Here is a 19,489-nt window from a genome sequence, read left to right on the forward strand (position 1 = left end):
AATTTCATTTGGTGTCCCCTCGTTCTTATATTATGGGAACAAGTAAATAACTTTTCCTTATTCACTTTCTCCACACCACTCATGATTTTATATACCGCTATCATATCCCCCCTTAGTCTCCTCTTTTCCAAGCTGAAAAGTCCTGGCCTCTTTAATCTCTTCTCATATGGGACCCGCTCCAAACCCCTACTCATTTTAGTTGCCCTTTTCTGAACCTTTTCTAATGCCAGTATATCTTTTTTGAGTTGAGGGGACCACATCTGTATGCAATATTCAAGATGTGGGCATAGCATGGATTTACATAAGGGCAGTAAAATATTCTCTGTCTTATTCTCTATCCCTTTTTAAATTATTCCTAACATCCCGTTTGCTTTTTTGACTGCCAGTGCACACTGTGTGGACGTCTTCAGAGAACTATCCACAATGACTCCAAGATCTTTCTCCTGATTAATTGTAGCTAAATTAGCCCCCATCATATTGTATGTATAGTTGGGGTTATTTTTTCCAATGTGAATTACTTTACTTTTATCCACATTAAATTTAATTTGCCATTTTGTTGCCCAATCACTTAGTTTTGTGAGATCTTTCTGAAGTTCCTCACAGTCTGCTTTGGTCTTAACTATCTTGAGCTATTTAGTATCATCTGCAAACTTTGCCACCTCACTGTTTACCCCTTTCTCCAGATTGTTTACGAATAAATTGAATAGGATTGGTCCTAGGACTGACCCTTGGGGAACACCACTAGTTACCCTTCTCCATTTTGAAAATTTACCATTTATTCCTACCCTTTGTTCCCTGTCTTTTAACCAGTTCTCAGTCCATGAAAGGATCTTCCCTTTTATCCCATGACAACTTAATTTACATAAGAGCCTTTGGTGAGGGACCTAGTCAAAGGCTTTCTGGAAATCTAAGTACACCATGTCCACTGGATCCCCCTTGTCCACATGTTTGTTAACCCCCTCAAAGAACTCTAATAGATTAGTAAGACATGATCTCCCTTTACAGAAGCCATGCTGACTTTTGTGCAACAATTTATGTTCTTCTATGTGTCTGACAATTTTATTCTTTACTATTGTTTCCACTAATTTGCCCAGTACTGACTTTAGACTTACCAGTCTGTAATTGCCAGGATCACCTCTAGAGCCCTTCTTAAATATTGGCATTACATTAGCTATCTTCCAGTCATTGGGTACAGTAGCTGATTTAAAGGACAGGTTACAAACCATAGCTAATAGTTCCACAATTTCACATTTGAGTTCTTTAAGAATTCTTGGGTGAATGCCCTCAGGTCCTGGTGACTGGTTACTGTTAAGTTTCTCAATTAATGCCAAAACCTCCTCTGGTGACACTTCAATCTGTGACAATTCCTCAGATTTGTCACCTACAAAAGAGGGCTCAGGTTTGGGAATCTTCCTAACATCCTCAGCCGTGAAGACAGAAGCAAAGAATTCATTTAGTTTCTCTGTGATGACTTTATCGTCTTTAAGTGCTCCTTTTGTATCCTGATTGTCCAGGGGTTCCACTGGTTGTTTAGCAGGCTTCCTGCTTCTGATGTACTTAAAAACATTTTGTTATTACCTTTGAGATTTTGGCTAGCTGTTCTTCAAACTCCTTTTTGTCTGTTCTGATTACATTTTTACATTTAATTTGGCAGTGTTTATGCTTCTTTCTATTTACCTCACTAGGATTTGACTTCCATTTTTTAAAAGGTGCCTTTTTATCTCTCACTGCTTCTTTTACATGGTTGTTAAGCCACGGTGGCTCTTTTTGAGTTCTTTTACTGTGTTTTTTAATTTGGGGTATACATTTAAGTTGAGCCTCTATTATGGTGTCTTTGAAAAGTGTCCATGCAGCTTGCAGGGATTTCACTCTAGTCACTGTACCTTTTAATTTCTGTTTAACTAACCTCCTCATTTTTGCATAGTTCCCCTTTCTGAAATTAAATGCCACATTGTCGGGCTGTTGAGGTGTTCTTCCCACCACAGGAATGTTAAATGTTATTATATCATGGTCACTATTTCCAAGCGGTCCTGTTATAGTTACCTCTTGGACCAGATCCTGCGCTCCACTCAGGACTAGATCGAGAGTTGCCTCTCCCCTTCTGGGTTCCTGTACCAGCTGCTCCGAGAAGCCGTCATTTAAAGTATCGAGAAATTTTGTCTCTGCATTTTGTCCTGAGGTGACATGTACCCAGTCAACATGGGGATAATTGAAATCTCCCACTATTACTGAGTTCTTTATTTTGATAGCCTCTCTAATCTCCCTTAGCATTTCATCGTCATTATCACTGTCCTGTTCAGGTGGTCGATAATAGATCCCTACTGTTATATTCTTATTAGAGCCTGGAATTACTATCCATAGAGATTCTGTGGAACATGTGGATTCATTTAAGATTTTATTTCATTTGATTCTACATTTTCTTTTCTTTCATATATAAGGGCAATCCCTCCCACCCACCCCCCAACCCCCTGCATGTCCTGTTCTGTCCTTCCAATATATTTTGTATCCTGGAATGATTGTGTCCCATTGATTGTCCTCACTCCACCAGGTTTCTGTGATGCGTATTATATCAATATCCTCCTTTAACACGAGGCACTCTTGTTCACGAATCTTATTACTTAGACTTCTCGCATTTGTGTACAAGCACTTTAAAAATTTGTCACTGTTTATTTGTCTGCCCTTTTCTGATGTGTCAGATTCTTTATGTGCATGTTTCTCATCTGATCTGGCCCATACTTTATCCTCTTCCATCCTCTCCTCCTGACTAAAACCTAGAGAATCTCTGTCAATAGACTCTCCTCTAAGAGGAGTCTCTGTCCAAGCCATGTGCGCCTCTGCAGCAATCAGCTTTCCCCCATCTCTTGGTTTTAAAACTGCTCTGCAACCTTTTTAATGTTAAGTGCCAGCAGTCTGGATCCACTTTGGTTTATTACACAAATCATAGAATCTCAGGATTGGAAGGGACCTCAGGAGGTCATCTAGTCCAACCCCCTGCTCAAAGCAGGACCAATCCCCAATTTATGCCACAAATCCCTAAATGGCCCCCTCAAGGATTGAACTCACAACCCTGGGTTTAGCAGGCCAATGCTCAAACCACTGAGCTATCCCCTCCCCCCAAATGACAAATGTGTCATTACACAAAGTAAAACTATTTCCCCATGTTTATTTTTCCACCCTACTGTTCCTCAGACGTTCTTGTCAACTGCTGGAAATGGCCCATCTTGATTATCACTAGAAAATGTTTCTTTTCTCTCCTGCTGGTAATAGCTCACCTTAACTGATCACTCTCGTTACAGTGTGCATGGTAACACCCATTGTTTCATGTTCTCTGTGTATATAAAATCGTCCTGTATTTTCCACTGCATGCATCCAATGAAGTGGGCTGTAGCCCATGAAAGCTTATGCTCAAATAAATGTGTTAGTCTCTAAGGTGCCACAAGTACTCCTTTTCTTTTTGTGGATACAGACTAACCCGGCTGCTACTCTGAAAACTACGGTACTTGTATGAGGTGAATTGAAAAATATTTTTTCTTTTGCTTATCATTTTTACAGTGTAAATATTTGTAATTAAAAAAATATACACTTTGATTTCAATTACAATGCAGAATACAATATATATGAAAATTTAGAAAAAACATCCAATATATTTAATAAATTTCAATTGGTATTCTGTTGTTTAATAGTGAGATTAAAACTGCAATAAATTGAGATTAATTTTTTTAATCATGATTAATTTTTTGAGTTAATCATGTGAGTTAACTGCAATTAATCAACAGCCCTACTATTGACTAATATGAGCAGACTGCTGCCATATGGAGACGTAGGTCTCTGCCTAGCACAGAGCATCATCATATCATTAATGCAATATTTTCAAATTTGTGCAGCTTAAATCAGACATAAAATAAAATAATTTGTCTCATAAATTGCAAAACAGAAAAATATAAGAGTGGTATTTGTATAAAATACAGATATGCAGTAACCTCCCCGGAAGTCTCCTTTAAAATCTCTGCATTTGCACCTTTTAAAAGGGTTAAAAAAAAGTGAGATATTATGTACTCAATTTCAAAAGGCACCTGCTTCTGTGTCCAGAATATTTTTAAATACGTGACTTCCCTGCAAATTCCAATAACACTGAAAATTCAAAGCTCTCTGACACTTACTGATGTCTGTTTTGTTTTGTTTTATTGGAGTAAACCATTCCATAGATATTCCCATTCTTTTTCCTGGCTAATCACTATTCTCTGATGCGACAGCATGTATGGCTTTGCTACCACTCCATCATCATTCACCTTCAGCAACATCATCTAAATGAATGAAAGGGCATCCAAATCTGACATGGCTGAATGGAAGATGAGAAAAGAAACTGTGAAATGTGGAGGCTTATTTACCTCTGCCTAAATAAGAACAATATTGTCTCTGGACCGGAGAATAGTTGAATGACTAGCAGGGGTGTTGTACTGTTATTATTTATTTTATTTATTTTTCTTCTCCCAAATTTTCCTCTAGAGAAATCAGATGGAAAATATAGAGTGGAGAAATCAAACAACCATCACAGAATTCATCCTACTGGGATTCGGGGATCTCCAGGAACTGCAGACCCCTCTCTTCCTGCTTTTCCTAGTAACCTACATTGTGACCATGGCTGGGAACATCCTCATTGTGGTCCTAGTTGTGACTGATCGGCACCTTCACACCCCCATGTACTTCTTCCTGGGGAACTTGTCCTGCTTGGAGACCTGCTACACCTCCACCATCCTGCCCAGGCTGCTGGCCAGCCTCCTGACTGGGGACAGAACCATTTCCTTTAGCGGCTGCATCACACAACTATCCTTCTTTGTATTCATGGTGACTGCTGAGTGTTTACTCTTATTACTCATGTCTTATGACCGCTACTTAGCAATATGCAATCCCTTGCATTATGCAACACTTATGAGCAGCCGGTTTTGCATCCAGATATTGCCTGGCTCTTGGATAATTGCCTTCTTTTGCAGCACTGTGATAACTTTTATGATGGCCGGGTTAACATTCTGTGGTCCCAACAAAATTGACCATTTCTTTTGTGATTTCACCCCAATGCTCAAAGTCTCCTGCAGTGACACCAGCCTGATTGAACTGGTGGATCTAATCCTGTCATTTGCAATTATACTTCCTACCCTCCTGTTAACCCTGACGTCCTATGTTTGCATCATCATCACCATCCTGAGAATCCCCTCCACCACCGGGAGGCAAAAGGCCTTTTCCACCTGTTCCTCCCACCTCATCGTGGTTGCTACTTTCTATGGGTCACTCATTATTATTTACATGGCACCAAAAGCCGGCAGTGCAGGAGACCTGCACAAAGTGTTCTCTGTTTTCTACACAGTCCTGACTCCCTTGGTCAATCCTCTCATCTACAGCCTGAGAAACAAGGAGGTCAAAGAGGCTTTGAAGAAAGCTGGAGGCAAACTGGCTGATTTTATAAGGAGGTGAATGAAATTCCTATGTCCTCTTTTAGACTGGGTAGATCCTCGTCCTGTCCTTTGACTCACTGAAGAAAATGACATCACGCGTGGACAGGGTGTGGGTGGTAGAATATCTTCCCTACTGATGTTAAAATGAATTGAGGATACCTCCATTTGTTCCTACTCTTTCACCACATCCAACAAAAATTTCTTGTTCTTATTTTCAAAGCCAGGATATAGCACCCCCTTTTCTGTCCAACCTATCCTCACAAGGCCAGCTCCCACCCTCCCTTTGACAATGATGCAAGCCTGGATCTCTCAGTTCTCCACTTCTTCAACCAGGACCTCAATAAGAACTTGAGCTGAAATTGACCGTGGCCACCTAACTGTCATCAGTTCCTATAAAAAGTTTAGAACGAATCATTTGATAGTCCCACTTTTTTTCTTCTACAGCACTGCTAAATTTAACAGTAATCATTGCTCCTTTGCCACTAACTTCCTACGGAATTTTGAGTCCTGAAGACTCTTATGGCACATCTTCACTGCACACTTCTTTTGGTGGCATGTAGAGCATATACATGGGTAGCCCCCACCCCCAGCATGCGTATAAATAGTGGTGTAGACAGAGACACACTGCTTAGGTGAGTAAAGACATACCTGAAGAAGTTGGATATGCATGCAAGTACATACCTTGTATGACTCTCTACACACCCAAGCTGTGGCCTCTTGTCCACACTGCTATTTTTAACAGTGTAGTCTTCCGCTTCCTTCCTCCTGCAGGGGCCTCTGCAGGAAAAGACTGTAGCAGTGGGGAAACGCTCCATCAGCTATCCATTGCCAGAGCCTTTCACTGACCCATGTAGCATGTGCCACAATGTGGATCACAGTGTGCTTTCTATTTCCTTGACCCTAGAGTGTAGTGTAGACATAGGGTGACAAGATGTCCCAGTTTTATAGGGACAGACCCGATATTTGGGGCTTTTCTTATATAGGCACCTACACACTCTGTCCCGATTTTTCATACTTGCTATCTGGTCACCCTATGGAGACATAGCCTCAGTTCAGCCCTGTGGAGATTAGAGGCTCTTCAGCACCGATGATTCCCATTATCCAAACACTGTTTTTTCCAGTTGGTTTGGATGTCCCCTGAGATCCTTGGAAAATTGAGGCTCACTTGTATTTGCATGAGCATCATTCAGTTTCAGGTGCATTCTTCACTTTTCCACTCATTACAGCTTTGATGTAGTGTCCCTAGGAACGTGCTGTTATGCCAATATCACACATCCAAGCATGCACTGGGCACTGAATGGATTTAAGGCAGACATTGGTAGCATCATTGGTAGGTTCAGACCTCAGGGATGGTCATAAACACAAGACACTACCACAAATAAATTCTTTTCTTTCCACATGGAAGAAGATGAGCGGACATCTACAGGAAGTTCTAACACATCCCTGGTACTTTAGGGAATGGCTCTGCCTGCGAGTAGAACTGGCTGGGAATTCTAATTTTCCGTGGTGTCACAGGGTCACACTGGCTCTGTAAGAGAGAACAGGGGTCAGTGCACCTGTGACTCATCAGATGCCTCCTAATGAGGCTTTAAAGAGGGCAGAGGGGCCCTAGAGGTAAATCAGTGAGGTAAAGGGCAGGTGAGAGCTGCCTAGGAGTCAGAAATCAACAGGTGAGAGGTGCAGGAGAGTTGCCTGAGACCAGGCAATCGGAGGAGGCCCCTGAAGGAAGCTGTAGGTGTTTCCTACAGGTAAGATGGAAGAGCAGCAAGAAGGTTTTGCCGCCTGACATCTCCAAGCCAGGACCTGGAGAGGGCTGAAGGCAGGAGTGGACACAGAAAGAGTTGCCTGCTGGCTTCCAAATTACGGAGCTGGAACCAAGAGCCGAAGGCAGGGGAGCAGAAGGGGCCTTTTCTACTGGGGTCTCCACACTGGAGAGCTGAAGAGGTTCCTGCAGAAAGGTGGTGGGGGATTCTGCTGAGAAGCGCAGAGTTGCAGCCCAGGTGGAGGGTATGGGGACAGGGAGGTGGCTCTCCTGCAGAAGGGACAGGAGAGCAGTGACGAAGTGCCCAGGTGTGGCGGAAGACACCATTGAGGATGAACTCTCAGCAAGGAGGCAGTGCAAGTTCCTGCTGGGAAGAGCAGGAGTTTTAAGGCCTACGTGCACTGAGTGTGAGAAATGGATTTAGGTTTGGGATTCGTGACTTATGAGGAGAGGCTGAGGGAACTGGGATTGTTTAGTCTGCAGAAGAGAAGAATGAGGGGGGATTTGATAGCTGCTTTCAACTACCTGAGAGGTGGTTCCAGAGAGGATGGTTCTAGACTATTCTCAGTGGTGGAAGAGGACAGGACAAGGAGTAATGGTCTCAAGTTGCAGTGCGGGAGGTTTAGGTTGGATATTAGGAAAAACTTTTTCACTAGGAGGGTGGTGAAACACTGGAATGCGTTGCCTAGGGAGGTGGTAGAATCTCCTTCCTTAGAAGTTTTTAAGGTCAGGCTTGACAAAGCTCTGGCTGGGATGATTTAATTGGGGATGGGTCCTGCTTTTGAGCAGGGGGTTGGACTAGATGACCTCCTGAGGTCCCTTCCAACCCTGATATTCTATGATTCTATGATTTGTACCGGGGATCATTTGAACCATGCTTTAGCAGTAAACCAGCCCGAAGGAGATGTATTATTTAAGCAAGAGAGCCTGTTGTGGAGCGAATGGTGACAAGGAATAAGGGAAATTGAGGCAGGAGCTCCTGTTCTGCCATGGCCTGCTGCTGGAGGATGCCCCAGTACCATAGACTCTGACTCCATGGGTCCCCTCGGGCTCAAGCACGCACCGAAAAAAAGAAAAAAATAGGGGGTGCTCAGCACTCACAGGGTTGGATTAATCTTTTGTGGGCTCTACCCTGGTCTGCCCACATTCTGCCCCGGGGCCCTGGCTCTGCTTGGCCTCTCTCCCCTGAGGCCCTGATGATGCTCCGCCCTGATGCCCTGCCTCCAATCGGACTCTTCCCCACGAGGGCCTGGCTGCCCCTTGCATGGGGGGTTGGGAGAGAGGAGCACATCGGCAAAAACAAAAGTCAGCGCCGGTGCCCCGGACACATGGGAAAATTTCAGTATTTACCAAAATATTTCAATTTTCTAACAGGAAAATCAAACAATATTTTTTCGGGGGTGGGAAAGGGCAAGAGGGAAGTTCAGTCCCACTGAAACTGTAGGTTTTTTTTACCCAAAACGTTTTATTTCAGCTCCGTTCCTTGTAAATATTAAACTGCCTTTCCCTAGCACATTGCCTGATGGGAATTGTAGTTTCAGTCCCCATTGTCTTAATCACTGGAGGACTACATCTCCCACAATGCAGTGTGGATCCAGTGGGTTTAGCAGTGTCTTGGGAGGGCATCAGAGGAGTCACATGACTCGTACCAAAAGGACTGAAGGTAAAATATCCATTACAATCTACATACCACACAGACTACGCTGACAGCTTGTGCCACACACTCTCAAAGAAACTGCGGAACCACCTGATCAACATCCTCTACAGCAAACAGGGAAAGATAAAGAATGAGCTCTCAAAAATGGATACTCTCATAAAAAACCAAACTTCCACACAAACTTCCTCGTGGCTGGACTTTACTGAAACTAGACAAGCCATTTACAACACACACTTTGCTTCTCTACAAAAGAAAAAGGACACTAAACTTTCTAAACTACTACATGCGACAAGGGGCCACCGCAATGGTTCCCTCAACCCACCCAGCAATATTGTTAACCTATACTCTTAGCTCGGGGCCTCTCCTTCTGCCCCTCCACCCCCATGAACATGATACAGTTCTGTGGTGACCTAGAATCCTATTTTCGATGTCTCCGACTCAAGGAATATTTCCAACACACCTCTGAACAAGATACTAATCCACAGAGACCTCCCTACCAACACTACAAAAAGAAGGATTCTAGGTGGACTCCTCCTGAAGGTCGAAACAGCAGACTGGACTTCTACATAGAGTGCTTCCGCCGATGTGCATGGGCTGAAATTGTGGAAAAGCAGCATCACTTGCCCCACAACCTCAGCTGTGCAGAACACAATGCCAGCCACAGCCTCAGAAACAACTCTGACATCATAATCAAAAAGGCTGACAAAGGAGGTGCTGTTGTCATCATGAATAGGTCGGTATATGAACAAGAGGCTGCTCGGCAGCTCTCCAACACCACTTTCTACAAGCCATTACCCTCTGATCCCACTGAGAGTTACCAAAAGAAACTACACCATTTGCTCAAGAAACTCCCTGAAAAAGCACAAGATCAAATCCGCACAGACACACCCCTGGAACCCCGACCTGGGATATTCTATCTACTACCCAAGATCCATAAACCTGGAAATCCTGGGCTCCCCATCGTCTCAGGCATTGGAACCCTGACAGCAGGATTGTCTGGCTGTGTGGACTCCCTCCTCAGGCCCTACGCTACCAGCACTCCCAGCTACCTTCGAGACACCACTGACTTCCTGAGGAAACTACAATCCGTCGGTGATCTTCCTGATAACACCATCCTGGCCACTATGGATGTAGAAGCCCTCTACACCAACATTCCACACAAAGATGGACTACAAGCCGTCAAGAACACTATCCCTGATAATGTCACGGCTAACCTAGTGGCTGAACTTTGTGACTTTGTCCTTACCCATAACTATTTTACATTTGGGGACAATGTATACCCTCAAATCAGCGGCACTGCTATGGGTACCCGCATGGCCCCACAGTATGCCAACATTTTTATGGCTGACTTAGGGGACGAGAGCTGAGGAAGCATTGTTCTAACGCCCCTACTCTACTTGCACTATATTGATGACATCTTAATCATCTGGACCCATGGAAAAGAAGCCCTTGAGGAATTCCACCATGATTTCAACACTTTCCATCCCACCATTAACCTCAGCCTGGTCCAGTCCACACAAGAGATCCACTTTCTGGACACTACAGTGCTAATAAACGATGGTCACATAAACACCACCCTATACCGGAAACCTATTGACCGCTATTCCTACCTACATGCCTCCAGCTTTCACCCTGACCACACCACACGATCCATTGTCTACAGCCAAGCTCTGCGATACAACCGCATTTGCTCCAACCCCTCAGACAGAGACAAACACCTACAAGATCTCTATCAAGCATTCTTACAACTACAATACCCACCTGCGGAAGTGAAGAAACAGATTGATAGAGCCAGAAGAGTTCCCAGAAGTCACCTACTACAGGACAGGCCTAACAAAGAAAATAACAGAACGCCACTAGCCGTCACCTTCAGCCCCCAACTAAAACCCCTCCAACGCATTATCAAGGATCTACAACATATCCTGAAGGATGACCCAACACTCTCACAAATCTTGGGAGACAGGCCAGTCCTTGCCTACAGACAGCCCCCCAGCCTGAAGCAAATACTCACCAGCAACCACATACCACACAACAGAACCACTAACCCAGGAACCTATCCTTGCAACAAAGCCCGTTACCAACTGTGTCCACATATCTATTCAGGGGACACCATCACAGGGCCTAATAACATCAGCCACACTATCAGAGGCTCGTTCACCTGCACATCTACCAATGTGATATATGCCATCATGTGCCAGCAATGCCCCTCTGCCATGTACATTGGTCAAACTGGACAGTCTCTACGTAAAAGAATAAATGGACAGCAATCATATGTCAAGAATTATAACATTCATAAACCAGTCGGAGAACACTTCAATCTCTCTGGTCACGCGATTACAGACATGAAAGTTGCGATATTACAACAGAAAAACTTCAAATCCAGACTCCAGCGAGAGTCATTTGCAAATTGGATACAATTAACTTAGGCTTGAATAGAGACTGGGAGTGGCTAAGTCATTATGCAAGGTAAGCTATTTCCCCTTGTTTTCCTAAGCCCCCCCGACCCCCCCACCCCCGCCCTCAGACGTTCTTGTTAAACTCTGGATTTGTGCTGGAAATGGCCCACCTTGATTATCATACACATTGTGAGGAGAGTGATCACTTTAGATAAGCTATTATCAACAGGAGAGTGGGTTTGTTTTTGGAGGGGGGGAGAAAACCTGGATTTGTGCTGGAAATGGCCCACCTTGATTATCATACACATTGTAAGGAGAGTGATCACTTTACATAAGCTATTACCAGCAGGAGAGTGGGGTGGGGGGAGAGAAAACCTTTTGTAGTGATAAATACCCATTTTTTCATGATTTGTGTGTATAAAAACAAACATCTTCTGTATTTTCCACAGTATGCATCCGATGAAATGAGCTGTAGTTCACGAAAGCTTATGCTCAAATAAATTGGTTAGTCTCTAAGGTGCCACAAGTACTCCTTTTCTTTTTTTTGCGAATACAGACTAATACGGCTGTTACTCTGAAACCTGTCATGAGAACTGTAGTCCAGCCAGGGATCCTGGACCAGCGGGAAAAATGGGGGAATCACCCATCTCCGGTCTCTCTCAGTGCACCTGCTCAGGCAACAGGCCCCACACTTACAGAATTCCACCATGAGAGAGGTGCGATTCTCCCGCTGTCTGGCTAGGGCCGGGGTTACAGCACCCTAGGTATCAATATGATTTCTCAGTGGGTCGAACTGGTTTTGGCATCACTGGTTCTTCCCTTGGGCAACCAGTGGGAAGGAGAGCTGGGTAGGAAATGATCTTCCTGCTCTACAAAACTTTTTTAAGATATCAAAAGATTTTCTAATAGCACCTGCAACTGAGACCTTCCAAAGTTTTGCTGAGGAAAAGTCAGAGACAGAAAGGTGATAGCTCAGTGGTTAGGACACTTAAGTAGGTGCCAGAAAGCTGAGATCAAATTCCTGTTCTGCCTGGTTTGGAAGAGAGACTTTGAACTTTCCTGGATCTCAAGTAAGTGCATGAGCTGCAAGGCAGCTCTGGGGTGGATGTCTTCCCTCTTGTAGCTGTTCACTTTGTATAAATAACTAAATATTTCTTGGAGCAGGGACATGAACCTACATATCTCACACCCAAGCTCTCTCACTGTGTTTAACCCAATGAATAATTAATTATTTGGACAAAGTGCAACAGCTCTAACAGGAAAGAGTGAAAAACAGACAGACTCTGTAGCCAATTGGTTAGAACACTCATACAGGAGGCTACATAGGGCTAACATCTTGCTCCAAATTAGAGATTTGAGCTGGGGTCTTCTATATCTCAACTAAGTGCACTAACCACATGACAACTGATTCTTTCACTAGTTTTGACCTGAAATTCCATCCTAGATCTGAGGAAAACTTTGTGGCCTCTGTATCGGTTATAATGAAGCTGTGTCTTCTGCTGAAAGCTCATTTTGTCAAAAAATTTTGCCCAGTTCTACTGGTAAATCCTGTGACCAGAGGGCTGTCTCCAAACGGAGTATTGTTTATTTCCCACAGTAGGAACAAAGGATAATGTAAGAGCAAATAAAGGATTTTATAGCAACAAAAGTCCTATGTGCAAGTCTGTCTTACCTAGAGACTTACTATCCATTGGGAGAGACCACAGGTAGTTCCCTCTTTCTTCAAGGACCCTAAAAACTGGGGTCTCTATCTGTGAGACCCGTTTCTCATCAGCAGCTCCCTAAAACAACTGTTACTTCCCTTGACAATTATACTTTTATCACCCCTAGAAGCCCTTTGTCACAGCTTCCTGGGCTTTTGGGGTTCTCTTGTGCTTACACACTGGAATCCCTCCCTTGGCTGCCGGTCAGAGATGGAGACATCAAAGTGAATTATTATAGCACTGTCCCTTAACAGTTGTTAGATGAGTAGTTATGTGAAGTCATTGTTCTTTTTCCTCCCTCTGTTGACTTAGTCCTACACAAACACACAGTAAACATCCCAGCATTTAATCTCTTGTGTTCATATGACAAACCCCCTTAGATCAATCAGACAAACATGGAGAGCATGTAATATCCCAGAATTATCTCATATTGAAGCCTATCACAGGAACAAAAGGGGAGTATTATATGGGGAAGTATTATTTATTGGATGTGGTGAAAGAATAGAAGCAAATGGAGGTATCCTCAATTCACTTTAACTTCAGGAGGGGAGATATTCTACCACCCACACCCAGTCCATATTTGATGCCATTTTCTTCAGCAAGTCAAGGGACTGGATAAGGTTCTACTCAGTCTAAAAGAGAGATGGTAGGAATTTCATTCAACTCCTCATGAAAGCAGCCAGTTTGCCTCCAGCTTTCTTCAATGCCTCTTTGACCACCTTGTTTCTCAGGCTGTAGATGAGAGGATTGACCAAGTCAGGACAGTACAGAAGACAGACAACACTTTGTGCAGGTCTCCTGCAGTGCCAGCAGTTGATATCATGTAACTAATGATGAGTGGTCCATAGAAAGTAACAACTATGATGAGGTGGGAGGAACAGGTGGAAAAGGCCGTTTGCCTTCCGGTGGTGGAGGGGATTCTCAGGATGGTGGCAATGTTACAAACATAGCACATCATGGTTAACAGGAGGGTAGGAAGTATAATTGCAAATGACAGGATTAGGTCCACCAGTTCAATCAGGCTGGTGTCACTGCAGGAGAGTTTGAGCATTGGGGCAAAATCACAAAAGAAATGGTCAATTTTGTTGGGGCCACATAATGTTAACCTGGCCATCAAAAGAGTTATCAAGGTACTAGTAAAGAAGGCCATTATCCAAGAGCCAGACACTAGCTGTGTATGAACCCAGCTTCTCATAAGTGCTGCATAATGCAAGGGATTGTATATTGCTAAGTAGCAGTCATAAGACATGAATAATAGGAGGAAACATTCAGGAGTCACCATGAATACGGAGAAGTACAGTTGTGTGATGCAGCTGCTATATGAAATGGTTCTGTCCCCAGTCAGGAGGCTGGCCAGCAGCCTGGTCAGGATGGTGGAGGTGTAGCAGGTCTCCAACATGACAAGTTCCCCAGGAAGAAGTACATGGGGGTGTGAAGGTTCTGATCAGCCACAGCTATCGCAAGAGTGAGGATGTTCCTGGCCATGGTCACAGTATAGATCACTAGGAACAGCAGGAAGAGAGGGGTCTGCAGTTCCAGGAGATTCCTGAATCCCAACAGCATGAATTGTGTGATGAATGTTTGATTGCTCCACTCTACTTTTTCCATGAGTTTTCTCTGGAGGAAAAGAGAGAAAAGAGAAATAATAATAAGTAATAACTTTAAAACACCCCTGCTAGTCATTCGACTATTCTCTGATCCAGAGACAATATTGTTCTTATCTAGGCTGAGGTAACTAAGCCTCCATGTTTCACATTTTCTTCTCTCATCTTCCATTCAGGTGTGTCAGAGTTGGATGCCCTTTCATTCATTTAGAGGATGTTGATGATGTTGAATCATGATGGAGTGGCAGTAAAGCCATACATGCTGTCTCATCAGAGAATAGTGATTATCCAAGAAAAAGAATGGGAATATCTATGGAATGTTTTACTCCAGAAAACAAAACAAAACAGATGCCACTGAGTGTCGGAGGGCTTTGAATTTCTGTGCAGTTGGAATTTGCGGTGGAGTCACATATTTAAAAATATTATGAACATAGAAGCAGATGCCTTTTGGAATTAAGTCCATAATGTCTCACTCCCCCCCCCACCCCCGAACCCTTTTAGAAAGAGCAGGTATTGAGATTGTAAAGTGAACTTTCAGTGGAGGCTCCTGTATATCTGTAATTTATACAAATACCAACTGTTATTTTTTCTGCTTTGCCATATCGGAGACAAATGATTTTATCACTGATTTGAGCTGCACAAGTTTTGAAATGCTGCACTAATGATATGATGATGCTGTTTGCTAGGCAGAGACAGATATTTCTACGTGGAAATAGATTGCTCATATTTGTCAATATCTGTTCTTTTGTTTGACGTAAGAAATATAAGAAGAAAACCATATCTTGAAAGGAGTTACACTTTTCACATACATTTCCTTGTATATATGTATATCCCTGATTTTAAAAGTTGTTCTCTTGTGTTCAATGAAATCCAAGAGCAAAAGCATATCTTAAAGGAAATATATATATATTTTAACCTATATCTCCCGCCTGTGTGTATGTCAGAGTTACGGTGTATGTTGGTATATGAAGCCCAGGTTGAAGCAATCCAGTAATAGGTATAAGGTGATACCTAGGCTTGTCAGAAATATATTTTTAAATGATTTCAATGGTTATTATCAATGTTCATTTTTAAGCAGTTTTTACTATTTTTATTTATTTAAATTTTCCCCGTTTTGAAAGATGGTGGGACAGACAATTATTGAACGACAGTAGACACCCAGATACAAGAAGTTACAGCTTTATAACTGTTAAATCACAAATTGTCAACAACACATGGCAAAATATACAAAGCCAGTAACCTGAAACCAAGAAACCCTGTCTGGTTTTGCTTTGTTTCATTCAGTCGTCCATTTGTGAGGAGTCTAATTCAAAAGTCTAAATCACTGGATTCGGACTCTAGGTTCTCAGGTAACATTTTTCTCACTTTGCCGATCTGTCAGTTCCGATTATTATCAGTGGAAATATTTTTTCCTTGTTACTGGGTGTTTATAATGAAATAAACCTTTGTGGACATCCATGCATAGAAATCGAACCCTTCCAAGCCTCCTGATCAGTTTTATATTGGAGAAGGCAGAGAAGCAGAAGTATGATGGTGTGTCATTTATGCAATTATGGCCCTATAATGGTAGATACTTTACAAATATTTATAAGTAGTAGACAGTCCCAGCCTAGAAGTGCAAACAAGATAAATCTTCGAGGTAGCTTTGAAATCTCAGCCTATGGGCCAGATATCCAGAGGTATTTATTTACCTAAAGATGCAGATGAGCTTAAGCAGGTTAGGCACCTAAACACACATTAAAATCAAAGAGACTTAGGTGTCTAATCTGCTCCCATCCTTTTGAAAATCCCTCTGGATGCCTCTCTGCATCTTCAGGTGACTAAATACCCTTGAAAATCTGACCCCACGGGAAACATTTTCAGTGTTTGGTTTTTGGACAAAAGGTTGACATTTTCCATTGAAAACTTTGATCCGGATGAAAAAGTTTTCATTTTCATAGAATTTTACATGGGGGGAAAAACATTTTCTGACCAACTCTAGATTTTATTCCACGATTCTTGTTCTGAATTTCTTCATATGATTTGCAAACTCAGCTAAGACACAGTAAATGACAGAGAAGATTAACACCCCTTTGGTTAATAGGAAGTATAAATCTTACTTGTAAAGCTGCAGTCCTACTAGACTGATACTGTGACATCTTCTCTTAGCCTTGTCATTTTCTAACTGCCTGAAGTTTCTCTCAAAACTTTTTATATACTTTCTTTCTCTTAGTAAAGTGAACTAAGACCTTGTGTAGGATAGCAGTGATTCATTTTAGTAGCATTTGTAAAGGGAGTAATGCATCCTTTTATATTTATATCCTTCATGTCATCTTCCTTTGAGGCAGCTACCACAGGATATTTTAGTTAAGATGATGGGGGACTTAATTAAGAGAACATTTAATTTGTTGGCAATATTGATTCTCAAGGTAATCAAATGTCTAACCTTAGCTGAATTATAAAGGGCTTACATACTAGGCCAGTGGTTCTGAAACTTTTGTACTGGTGACCCCTTTCACATAGCAAGGATCTGAGTGTGATTCCCCCCCCCTTTAAATATTTAAAACACTTTAAAATATATTTAACACCATTATAAATGCTGGAGACAAAGCGGGCTTTGGGGTGGAGGCTGACAGCTCACAACCCTCTCCCCCGCCCCCATGTAAGAACCTTGCAACCCCTTGAGGGGTCCTGATCCCCAGTTTGAGAGCCCCTGTACTAGTTACCAGTTAATGGCGTTATCCCTTATCTGTTTTTTAGAGGCTCAAATGTTAGGGAAGTCAATGAAACACTGCTGACATATGGAGGATCTGGTCAAGTGTGTAAGATCCAAACTCTCCTCCCAAATGGAACCTTTTCATTTGACATAGATTTTGCTAGGGTTCCTCCTTCAGGACTGTTCATCCCACACCCTAGATCATCTCTCCACCACACAGCTATTCCCCTATCCCTTATATAAATGTGGGGCAAACAATAACCTACGTCAGTAACTCAGCAGATTGGTATAAGTCTGCTGACTAACTCTTTTGAGTGTTTCCAATACTCCTTAGGCTGGGCTACTTGTAGGGTTCCTTTCTCAGTAATTCCCAGCCCATACCCTAGATTCTCTGTCACCCACTCATTCCCACTTCCCTTAATATCATGGCAATGCTACAACTCACCTATCTGAGTGAAGCATCAGAATGGTATAACCCTGCTGGCTAGCTCCTGCATTCATGAATGATTCCATTCATTAATCACCATGTAAACTCATGGGATGATTCCTGGTTTACAATATTATAGCTATAATTAACATATTAACATATAGCTATTTCCGTAATATTGGTAACTGATGGGAGGGCCTATTTAGTGCAGGTCCACAGGGGTCAGTCCTGGGTCTGGTTCTTTTCAATATTTTCATTAATAACCTGGATAATGGAGTGGAGATTACGCTTATAAAATGTGCAGATGACAGCAAACTCTTTGGAAGACAGTATCAGAATTTACAATGACCTTGACAAACTGGCGACTTGTTCTGAATTCAACATAAAGAAATTCAGTAATGTTAAGTGCAAAGTACTTCACTTAGGAAGGAAAAATCATATGCACAACTACAAAATGGGGAATAACTGGCTAAGTGGTCATACTGCAGAAAAGGATCTGGGGGTTTGAGTGATGCTGACAATTTGTGTTTAGAAGGTTATAAATCTTTAAATTTTTGAATCTCAATGTCTACTGTCATTAAATATTTACTGTCTGAACCCTCCTCCCCCCCAATTTCACTCAACCGTTAAAATTTAATTAAATAAAAATTGAAAAAAAAATGCTTAAAACCCATAACTTTGTGCAGATTTGAAAATTTTACATGCATAAAAAGCTAAAATAACAAACAAACAAACTTAAAAAACTATGTCCCCAACAGAGATATTGGTTTTATGAGTCATTACAACAATATGTAACCCCCTAACCGTTCTTTTTCCTATGACTGCAGAGATGTAATTGCCCATTTCATCTTAAAGATTCCCTTGGAACACATGTTTACCCCTTATGTTACATAATCTGTCTCACTGTTGTATTTAGCTCTGACACTTTGATTACATGAAGAACTGAAGTAGAACACTGTTTAGCTTGGGGAGCTTGTCTCTTTCACCAACAGAAGTTGGTCCTTTAAAAGATATTACTTCACCCACTTTGTCTTTCTTAAAAATAATTGATATTGCTGGCTGAAATGACCAAAAAGTAAAAAAAAAATAGTTTTGCCAAGCCTCATTATGTGCAGCAGCTCTTTATGTATGGAAATATCAACAAAAGTATTACAATTACTCCTGGGGAAATTCTGCGTCCAAAATTAAGAATTATGCAACAAAAAAAAATTATGTACACAATATTTTAAAATTCTGCATATTTTATTTTTCAAAATAACCCAATATAATCACACAAGTTTCAATTATTTTCTGTCATTTATTTCAAAATACCTGTCAGAAAGTATGTCTGTAACAATACAGACAACAAAAAAGATTCAGAAAATGTTTTTTTGAAAAATAGATTCCTTACTAGGCATATTAATACAGAACTCTGAGTAATAATTGATTTAAATTACAATACAGAACTGTACCTTGCAAACACTTGGGGGAGCCAGGGGTAACAGAGGAGCTGAGGGAGACGGAAGTAAATTGCTGGGAAGGAGCCTGGGTGTGACCTTGGAGGCTTGTTGGGTATGGGTGGGAAAAGTATGGAACAGGTTTTTTCGGGGGGTGGGGGTGGGAGGGATTGTTAGGGAACTTCCCCCATGCAGACCCCTAGCCTCTCCCATTCAGTCAGGCACATCTGTGCCTGTCCCCATGTGTCCTTGCACCCCCTGTTCACATGTCCCTCCATCCCCAGTCAGACATCCACTCCGCACATCCCCATGTGGCTCTGTACCCCCTCCCGCTGTCTCCATGTGTCTCTGTGTCCTCA

General features: G+C 42.3%; 1 protein-coding gene and 1 pseudogene across 2 annotated transcripts in view; one reads left to right on the forward strand and one right to left on the reverse strand.

The window, feature by feature from the left end:
- Window positions 1–4,515: 4,515 nt before the first annotated feature.
- Window positions 4,516–5,469, forward strand: LOC311529835 (olfactory receptor 6B1-like; the record flags this gene model as incomplete). Its single annotated transcript, XM_084646096.1, has 1 exon — window positions 4,516–5,469. One exon carries the CDS (start codon window positions 4,516–4,518, stop codon window positions 5,467–5,469), a length of 954 nt encoding a protein of 317 aa, XP_084502222.1.
- An 8,158-nt stretch (window positions 5,470–13,627) lies between these two features.
- LOC311529440 (olfactory receptor 6F1-like) overlaps window positions 13,628–19,489 on the reverse strand; it is a 206,598-nt pseudogene continuing 200,736 nt past the window's right edge. Inside the window, exon 2 of the transcript in view lies at window positions 13,628–14,408. The product of the transcript in view is annotated as an olfactory receptor 6F1-like (transcript). The remainder of the gene's footprint in view (window positions 14,409–19,489) is intronic.

This window comes from Lepidochelys olivacea, assembly GCF_965140295.1.
Source record: "Lepidochelys olivacea isolate rLepOli2 genome assembly, chromosome: 13".
Taxonomy (NCBI): Eukaryota; Metazoa; Chordata; order Testudines; family Cheloniidae; genus Lepidochelys; species Lepidochelys olivacea.